This window comes from Tasmannia lanceolata, unplaced genomic scaffold (assembly GCF_043159265.1).
Source record: "Tasmannia lanceolata isolate RefF3 unplaced genomic scaffold, GAP_Taslan_0.1 ptg000003l, whole genome shotgun sequence".
In the NCBI taxonomy this organism is placed as follows: Eukaryota; Viridiplantae; Streptophyta; class Magnoliopsida; order Canellales; family Winteraceae; genus Tasmannia; species Tasmannia lanceolata.
The window spans coordinates 13971968-13982632 of record NW_027518680.1 but is presented as its reverse complement, the minus strand read 5'-3'; the positions used below and the strand labels follow the sequence as shown (position 1 = coordinate 13982632).

Sequence of the window (10665 nt, the reverse complement as noted above, 5' to 3'; positions counted from 1 at the left end):
TTTGACAATTATCAAAACCATTCGTTTATTGATCCCCATAGATGATAGATTTTGCCCAAAAATCCTCCATTGGATAATCTTAACCATCCATAATATATAGAAGATACTTTACAGGTTTTTATATGATAGATTTTGCCCCAAAATCCTCCATTGTTGGAGGTACCAATCGTCGCCCAATGAGAAGCTAACACGTGGCACTCGAAGGAGACTCAAAGGCACTAATGGTAAAAGGGTAATTTCACTGCCCACGCCTTCAAGAAACTGCCCACCACCTTGGTAGGGTATTCTAGAAAACTGCTTATGCCTAATCAGAAAAGACCCCTTCAAAGGCTTGGACTCTAGTCTATAAAAGGCGGACAAATCTTCATTTCCTCCTTGTGGTTGGTTAGGTAAGGTTAGTCTCTCATCCTTTCGGTGAGAACATCAGAATGCCTTCCGGAGGTTGTCAGAGAGAGATCCAAGGTACCCATTCAGTTCTAGACTCATTCTCACTCTCACTCTCACTCTCACTCTCACTCAATTGTCTCCTAGCATCTATCATTCTTGTTGTTAAGATAGTACCCCGAAGTCAACTCCGGCAAGTATAGTATTTAAAAAAAAAGTACTGTGGACCTATTAATTAATAGGATGATCCGAACCGTTCATTTATTGGGCCACAATATAAATAGGATGATCCTAACTCTGCGATCTATAATGTGAGCATATGTATGTACATAGTTAATAATTTTGTATCTTAAATTCTGCGAGGAGAGGGATTTATATATGATGAATTATGAGAAATTAGTGCTTGATTCATAAAATTTGTGTGAATTATCCTACAAAAAAATTAAATTTTCAGCAAACTTTTCAATTATTTGGCAAATCATAATAAAAATTAGGGGAAAAGATAAGGATTTTGAATTCATAACAGCTTCCAATCTTGGCTTACATAGTGCATGTCAACATAAAGTGCACTTATTTTCTGAACATTGGATATAATTAGGGCTTATGCGAAACGCTTGAGGTATTCTTCAGCAGTCACGTATTTGTAGTCAGGGTACAGATCTTGGCTATCTACACCATGTGGGCCCTCCACTTCAAACTCCAAATCACCATGGTAGAAGATCTGGTACAGGTGGGCCACCCCAATTTGAAGAGGCGGTGGGAGCTCTGCATAAAAAAAGAAAAGAAAAAAAGAAACAAATTTAGAGTTCAATCGTCTTCCTTCTCATCATCCAATGAAAAGGGTCCTACTGTCATTTACTTACTTTCCATGGTACCAAGCCATTCCTCCTGTGAAAGGAAGCTCTTCTTCAATTCCTTCCCTATGAGTTCCTCCCATATCTGGACCACCTCCATCTGGCTTAAGATGTTGCCACGTGGACGGAAATAGATGGTCTTGTTCGTGGTTCGAGGATCATCAACGGACATCATTGTGTACATTGCCATGTCATCCTCGTCTACCCATATACCTGCCAAGTCAGCATCAGAGAATCAGACCTTGAATCGATATCCTATTCCGATTCTCTCAAGTAACACCAACTCCAACAGCTTAAGCTTTTCGAGTATTTGGTTGTTTCACATGGTATCAGAGCTATTGCTTCAAGGCCGGTCCAGGGGTTTAAAAACCCAACTCCTTGATATTAAAAAAGTTCACAAGTAAGGCCAACCCACAAACGAGGGGCCACACTCGAGGAGGAGTGTTGAAGTATAGATGATTAAATAACACCAACTCTAACAGCTTAAGCTTTCCGAGTATTTGGTTGTTTCACATAAAGGAACGAGACGAAGGGTGGAAATGACACCTGGGTGGAACTAGCAAGCGAGGGAAAATGCTGGAATCTGTTTCCCGCCCCAATGGGTGGTAGTTTGATTGCACCTCAGTTGGTTTGAACATTTTCTTGAAATTCTTTTGAATTAAATTTTGAGTCATGCTAGGGAGACCGGTATGACCGAGCAGGGGACCGAACAAATAGCTTCTCGCCACAACATCGGAAGTGGCATAAGGCAGCCCTTAAATTTAGGAAAATAAACAAAAAAATAAATTTTTTGCACACATGGCAAATTCTCATTGCTGGGTTCTCTCATCGGTCATACGCTCAGTCACCATATCATTTTTCAAATATCATTTTAATGGAATAGGAGTCGGATTAAGATACCGATTCCTGATCCCGGTAATCCAAACGCAGCTTAAAGTGAGTTGATAATTAGTCTCACTGATAGTATGACAAATGTAACTTACATTTCTTGTCGCCATTGCCGTAGATCATGGCGCTATCGGTGGGGGGCATGAAGTGGCCCACCTGTGCTAGTGCCGCAAGGAAGTAGCCAGCGCAACAATTGGCGGACACATACGTGTAGGGGATGTTTGCAGCTTCTATGGCACGTCGGATGAGACGCTTGTCGGTGAAGATATAATCTCCGGGAGGGATTGCGTGCTCCATCCGATCTACGTCCATCCCAAATTCAGATGGAAGAAACCGCTACATGGGACCGACAATAATAGATGTTAAAAATAGTCATAAATTTTGGCAATTTTATGGATAAAACTCTCGTATTTTATTTATGAGCGTATGAGCGATTTTGCAAAAGCAATTTCACAGGCCCTATTTTTTATGGGAGAAATGCGAATTGTGAACTGATTAAGGGTGCGTTTGGATTGCTGGAATCAGGCGCTGGAATTGGAACTGGAATCGGAATTGATACGAATATTTCTGCCTGATTCTAGTCTTTGATTCAAAAATTGAAGGGAATCAAGGGGTGGAATTGACACCATGGCAGAACTAGAGAGGGAAAATGTTGGAATCTTTTACCTGCCCCAAGAGGTGGTATTCTGATTCTGCCTCAGCTGGAATGGAGTTTTATTAGAGTTTTTTTGGAAGGTTAGAGATCATAAAGCAGAATTAATTTTATTTATGAAACGGAATAATAGAGAAAATACAAGGCAATTTAAAAGACCTGTCAAAGGTTATAACAGTTGCAGCCAATTTAAAAAGAACAGAAAAGTTGAGTTTGTGCAATTATTAAAACATGGTTGTGCTGTGGTGATCACTCCACACCACAACTCTGAAATCCCAACACTTATAAAACAAGAGGTGTGCTAAACTCAAGGCCGCCCTTGCAAAAATAAAGTGAAAGGGAGCCCACAATTAATACCTCAATAATAAATACACTTTGGTGACTTACAGCCAATGGGGCACCCCTTCACTGAATGTTTGCAAGGGCGACCCTAAGTTTAGCATTCCTCATAAAACAAATAACAAAAAGACCATAATGCCCTTAAGATTTCAACAAATTCCTAACATGTGAAGATCAATGTCTAAGCTAGGAGGTTTCATACATAATAGCATAAGATAGCATACCTTAATCGTTCCAACTTCCTTGATGGCTTCGATAAGCTTAGTCTGTTCAAGGATGGCATGTCTCAGGTGGTTTCCGGCAACCGCAGAGACCACCACGTCTACTTTCTTCAGAGCAGAAACCAAGCTCTCATGGTCTTCAAATGAACCCTAAGCACGTCCATAAAAAATGAAAATTTGGAATGAATTTAAGGTGATACGCTAACGTACGAAGGGGTGGACAGTGTGATTGCTGGCCTAGTTAGATTCAGAGCTTAACCAATGAGGAAATGCACTAATCATAGGACCAGATGACAAGATAGATAATGTTAAAAATCCGTAATCCATTTTGGTTAAAAAGATAATGACAAAAATGAAAAGTAATAATTTGAGAGATATTGTTTTAAGGGATTTGCTAGGGAGTAGGGACCATCCTAGAAGGCATTTCGCAGAATGGCTGTTGCATGAGAGGGCAGCCGCATCAGATGAATTAAATTAATTAGGACAAATCTGTTGAAAAGTGAGCCTATGGGGCTGCACTCTCATGCAATAACCGCGCTTCCGCCATGGTTCCTTGCAAATCCATTGTTGAAAATAAGTTCCATCGATTCTAAACCGGCATAGGCCGAAACATTTAATTTTGGATTGGTTTTTCAGCTTTTGGGGTCCTGCCCAATGGATGTTACTACTTACTAGTGTTAGAATATATCGGATTTTGTAAGATCTGACTGTTGGATCATTAGGGTGTTAGATTTAGCAACTAATTTAGGGTTGATTTTATAACCACTGTCTAGGATTGATTGTATACGCATGCTTAGTGCAATCAACCCCTTAACAGCTGGTTAATTGGAACTATCCCTAAGATAGGGGTGTTTTAGTCATTTTAATTAGGCCATCTTGCATTAATATTATGACCTTCATATGAAAATTGAAAGTGAAACAAATTTAAGGTCCATTTTTAAGTGAAAAAATAGGCATAAAATTTGTTATATGCAAAGGCAGCCTTAGGCCACGTTTGGATTGCAAGGAAAAACATTTCCAACAGATAATTTATTCTTTGGAAAAAATTTGAAGGGTATATGATATAGAAGAAAATGATATGATTATGCCTAAATTAGAGGGATATTATTATTATCATAAATTGACGGTCCCTCTAAGTAAAAATTGAATAGATTTTGTTCAAGTTATTTTTTTTTTCCATGAGTAAAAAATATAGGAAAATTTTAGAAATATTTGTCCTTTCCAAACTTTTCCAAAAATTCCTCAATCCAAACAGGCCTTAGAAAAAAATATCAGAAAAAATAGGATTGCATGTTTTACTGTACTTGAAGTAGAGTTGCACCCTGCATTTTGAATCCGATGAGCATCTGGACTTTTTCGGCATCGGACGCAATCTCCGGCCGATAAAGAACGAACGTCGGATGGCCAAGGTCCATGCTTGCCTTCACTAGCCTTCTTCCTAAATACCCAGTTGCTCCAATGATCAAAACTCTATCCTTTTTACCCTCCATCTCTCTCTGAAGAAATTTCCTAATCACTCTGAAAAACTAAGTAAAACAGCCTCTCTATCAAAGCTTTTTGTTAGAGGACCTTATCATCTAGCAGGAATTTATAAACAAACATCTAGAAGAACCACTTAATAGAAGAAAAAAAAAGCTGCATGAATCAGCACTCTTTGACATAAGAGTGCATGGAAGACTAAATACATCTCTTTAAAGACATATGTAAGCATTATAATAATTCTGGGATGAGCCTCTCTTGGATTCCTCCACCAACAGAATAATTTTTTTTCATCGAAATTTACAAAAAATAAAGATTTTCCATTAAATGACCAAAATGCCCTTGTACTAGGATAAGGGAAAGGAAATTTTATGTTGGATTGGGTTGGCAGTATCTTAGGGGTATTTTTGTAATTTCGTTATTCCATCCCTAAATAATCCCATGCGCCATGCCTCAAGTCTCACCAACCTTAGATTTTTAAAATTGAAGTGCTAAAATGGGATGAAGAATGCAGGCACTGCATTTTATATTATGGACGTAGATAGGGCTGGCAATTTCACCCGGGAAAGCGGGGATCCGCCCCGCCCCGCCCCGCTTGGGGAGGGGATTCTCCGATTTGAGTGGGGAAGGGGAAGGGGATTTTAAAAATTCCCCGGTGCGGGGAAGGGGATGGAGTTGGCCCCGCCCCGCATTAATGCCATTTTTTTATTGTATTTTTTAAGTGTTTTTTTTTTTTTGGAAAACTACTAGAAACCCCTTGGATCAAAACATATCTACAAGATTCCCCCAAAATTTTCATAATTTCCATTAGTACAGTTTTGTCCCTGAAATAGCTTTTTATGTTTTCTTTTACCCATAATCCATTGGACATTGTCCCTCAATATATTAGTATATTACCCTTAGAAATCCCTAAAATCTCTCCATCGAACCATCAGTGTAAGGCAACATTAAATTCTTTGAAAATCTCCTTCCCCCAAATAAAGGCAACATCTCTCTGATGAGTGATGAGATTTTATATGGTGTGCGCTCGTATAGTCCATTATTTTTCAAAAAGTAATGTATGGGCTACGCCATAGGATGATCCAAACCGTCCATTTGATAGGGTACAATTTAAAAGTACTTTACAGGCCACACTATAGATCATCCAAACCGTCCATTTGATGGGCTACAACGTAAATAGATTGCGGCCCAAAAATTATTTTCATAGGATGATTGCAACCCTCCGATCTATAGAAGGTATCATAATATGCAATTCCTCAATAGATTAGGGGGTTGGGATTATCCTATCGAAATGATTTTTGGGCCACAACCTATTTACGTTGCGGCCCATCAAATGGACAGTTTGGATCATCCTACAATGTGCCCATCAAGTGGAAGGTTTGGATCATCGTATGCCTATGGTAGTATGGTGTGCCCATCAAATGGACGGTTTGGATCTTCCTCTGGTGTGGCACGTACAATACTTTTGGCAAGTGGGATTGGGAATTAGGGATCTGCTAGGGACTATTGATCAATTAAATGAATATGAGAGCAACCACCTTTGTCCCCAGGTTAATAAAATGAATAAGACAAAATCTTAGCCTATGTGTGGGTTGTGTGGCTACTCTCACATGCAATAGCCAAGCCGCAACATGCCTGAAGTGATTGTCCCTAGCAAATCTTTAGTTTTAAACCTAACATTTAACAAAGTAAAGTGAGAAAGTAAAGTGATTGTCCCCGAAGGATGTGGGGCAGGGAAGGCGAGGGGATGGGGATTAGATATTCCCCGTGGGGAGGGGAGGGGGATTCCCCACCATCCCCGCAGTGGGGAGAGGAAGGGGAGGGGGAAAATTCCCCGCAAAGGGGAAGGAGTAGGGGACCCCAACATCCGGCCCCGACCCGCCCCGTTGCTAGCCCTAGACGTAGACTCTCTTTGTATTGCAGGAAAAACATTTCTTGCACAAAAAATTCTAGGAAATTTTTTTTGTTTGCACAAATTATAGGAAAAAGATATGGCAATAGCATATATATTTAGAGGGGTGTTATTATTATTATTATTACTCAGAGTTATGCCGGCAAGATCGCCGGGGATTGTCTATTGTTGTTGTTGTTTCTCATTCATAATGTAGTGCTTTTGAAGTTAAATATAAGCCCTTGCATAAAGAGCCGCAAAAGGGCTCTTCATTGAATCCACGTCATTTTCAGTAACATTTTAAAATCGGTTGAAAAAGTAAAATCAGTTACATTTGATGATGTGGATCCAATCAATAGCCATTTTTTTGGCTCTTTATGCAAGGGATCCCTTGTATCTATCATTCCTCTAAATATAATTACGTGTAAATAATGGTTATAATAGTCTTAGAAATGTTATAGTAAGTGATTTTCAAACAGGCCTTAGGGTGTGTTTGGCGTACCGTTTGAAATAGAGTTTAAAACGCCGTTTTGCAAAACGGTGTTTTGGTTCAAAACGGCATTTTGCCAAACGGCGTTTTCATGTTTGGTTCGCCAGATCAAAACGACATTTTAAACGGCAAACGGAGGTATTGTGTGTTTGGTTGCAAATGCCCCAAAACGGAGTTTTAGTGGTAAAATGACCAAAAAGGGCATTGTTTGGTTGGCCTCAATGTAACTAAACTACTCTCTCATTAGGCCCAATATTAAAAGGTCATTAGGATCTCATTCAAACACTATTAAAATTAAACATCATTGCAAAAAAAAAAAAAAAAAATGGCTATACCTTTGGGGTTCTTCTCCTTCTTCTTAACGGCCGGATTTGACGGATGAGTGGAGGCACTGAGGCAGTGAGGCAGACGAGTAGGTTTGCAACTTTGCAAAGTAGATGAAGAAAGTAAGAAACTAGGGTTTCTTTTAATTCTTTTGTCTTTAAAAAATCAAAATTAAGAGATCATATAATGATATCAGCAGCCCCATTGTTTTGAATTAAATATTAACAATTTAACAAATTTGTGTCCTCAAGAATGATATTAATACCCCCACTTTTGTGGTATTTGACGTAACGCATAAAGTCGCACGCATATATGTAAAAATGGGTTTTGATGAGGGCAAACACGTAAAAACCCACAGCCCAAAAACTCCGTTCAAAATGGCGTTTTGCAAACGGACCTCCCCCCTCTGTTTGCAAAACGCCGTTTTGAGGGTTCAAAACGGCGTTTCAAACGCCAAACGGTGTTTTAAACGGTACGCCAAACACGCACTTAGTGTCGTATTTATAAATAGTATTAAAATAAAGGGGTCACTGTTATGCTCCTTCCAAAAAGACCGTTATTGGGCTCTTCTTCTTTTACACAGTGGGATCCATTAATCGGCCAAATGCCTTAGAAAGAATACCTTGATCGGATGATCCTAGGGCCTATTCTGCCAAGAAATGCTAAACTGTAAATGACCATTTTTGGAGGTGATAATTCCTCTTATTTACGGTCATTGGTATTGTGCAACTTGGGTCAGGTTGGATCGGGTTGAGGCCAACCCTAATCCAACCCGGGATAGCATTCCCTCAACCCTAGCCCAACCCAACCTGAGTCACGAGTTGAAGATGATCAACCTTAGCCCAACCCGCCTCTAAATTTCTCAACCCTAACCCAACCTATCTACCCAAAATCGGGTCAGGTTAAGTCGGGTTGGTTCGGGTTTACCTTGGGCAAAATAGAAAAATATAATAACCAAAAGAATATTAAGATAAAATTAGAGGACGAAGGGTTCAGGTTGCTGAGGCCTCAACCCTAACCCAGTCCGAAATTAAATCGGGTTGGCTTTTCCCAACCCGCCTCTAAATTTCTCAACCCTAACCCAACCTATCTACCCAAAATCGGGTCAGCTTAAGTCGGGTTGGTTCGGGTTTACCTTGGACAAAATAGAAAAATACAATAACCAAAAGAATATTAAGATATAATTAGGGGACGAAGGGTTCAAGTCGGGTCAGGTTGCCGAGGCCTCAACCCTAATCCAGCCCGATTGATCGGGTTGGCTTTTCCAAACCCTAACCCAATCCAACCCAACCCGAGCCAAAATCGGTTGAACCCGACCCAAGTTGCACCCCTAGTCATCGGACCAATCAGCATTTTTGCTTAGGGAGTAAATGAATGTTTTACCCTATTTACCATTACTTTATTCTATTATATCCCTTGTAGGGCCCAAAATTTTTTTCCCACCATGACTGTAAAAGTGTCTTTCTGCTAAAAAAAAGGGGAGGGGGAGGGGGAGGGGGGAGGGGCGAGGGGGGGGGGAGGCGGGGGCGGGCCTTTACCATCAAGTTAAGGATAACAAATATGAAATATGTGCGAGAAGCAAGAGGAAGATAGTTGTTGAAGTATAAATAGAGGACGACAAGTGACATGAACTGCTAGTTTGTGACCCCCCTGATCACCATAGCCATGGGCCCTTGTGTTGTAACTGAAACCACTCAATGGTGGGCCCTATGTAGATGTGCAACGCTGCCAACAGCTAAAATCACTTCAAACAAAACTATTATAATCAAAACTAGTCTTGATAGAAGAAGCAATGATGGAAGGACAAAACCAGCTTCAAGGGTGCCCCCATTGGTTAATTGCAGCAAAAGTCAAAGTTGTTCCTTATGGTGCTATCCAAATTCGGGTTTCGGGTCGGGTTGCCCGACAGCCCAACCCGATTTCCAATTAGGGTTTATTTTTCCCAACCCGACTTGCGAAAAAGCTTAACCCGACCCAACCCAAATTTGGGTTGAACCTGTCGGGTTCGGGTTGAACTCGACCTGTGTGGGAACATCCAAGTAACAACGACAGTTTGAAATTATATATAGTGCTAATGTCCTCAGTACCATATTTTATAATGGCACTACTCACCGTATTTTAATGATCGCACTCCTCACTTTATTAAAATGTACGGTATGGCCCTTTGCTGATATGTATGTCAGCATTACTCTTTTACCATTAACTCCTTTGTTGATATCTAACATCTATCTCTATGAGAAATTATTTGAGGGTAAAATCTTAATCTACATACGAAAAGTATCGACAAAGGGTACCTGTCTATGACAATTACGGAAAAAAACTATCAAGAAGAGGTAAAGACATGACAATGACAAAAGAACTACTTTATATTACTCATGCAGGACACTTGCAAAATATTGACGGATTCTGGGCACCTGAAGAGGAACAACAATTATGGAAGCCTCTATCGATTGGAGGGCTAGGATCAACCTATGGAAATGATTTTTTGGGCAAAACCAATTGATGTTGTGTTTCACCACATGGACGGTTTGGATCAACCTATAACCCTCTATAGATCGGAGGGTTCGGATCAACCTATGAAAATTATTTTTGGGGCACAACCTATGTAGGCAGTGGCCCATCTAATGAACGGTTTGGATCATCTTATGGTACAGGCCATACCTTACATTTTAATAAAGTGAGGAGTGCGATCATCCAAATACGGTGAGTAGTTCCATTATAAAATATGGTAGTGAGGACATTAGCACTATATATAATTTGAAACCATCGTTGTTACTTGGATGTTCCCACGCGTGTCGAGTTCAACCCAAACCTGACGGGTTCAACCCGAATTTGGGTTGGGTCTGGTTAAGCTTCGAATTGGAAATCGGGTCGGGTCGGGTTGGGCTGTCGGGCAACCCGAAACCCGAATTTGGATTCCATCTGAAGAAGTTCTGTATATGTGTTTTTCTTTTCCAACATTGAAATAGTCTCCACAGTCCACAATGGATGGTTTGGATAATCCTATGGTGCGGGCCATACCGTACTTTAATAAAGTGAGGACTGTGATCATCAAAATATAATAGTGTGGATAATATTTCCCTTTGCTAATTGTTAGTCCCTATTTGGTTTGGATTTTGAGAACCGATTGTGAATTAAAAACT

At 40.2% G+C, this 10665-nt stretch overlaps 1 protein-coding gene across 1 annotated transcript; it reads right to left on the bottom strand.

The window, feature by feature from the left end:
* Window positions 1–862: 862 nt before the first annotated feature.
* On the bottom strand, window positions 863–5344 carry LOC143861415 (bifunctional pinoresinol-lariciresinol reductase 2-like). Its single transcript, XM_077372342.1, has 5 exons — window positions 4643–5344; window positions 3342–3488; window positions 2222–2462; window positions 1248–1451; window positions 863–1149 (listed from the first exon to the last, which is right to left on the bottom strand). The coding sequence occupies exons 1-5, from the start codon at window positions 4826–4828 to the stop codon at window positions 986–988; spliced, it is 942 nt and encodes a 313-aa protein (XP_077228457.1). The 5' UTR covers window positions 4829–5344; the 3' UTR covers window positions 863–985.
* Between the last annotated feature and the right edge of the window lie 5321 nt (window positions 5345–10665).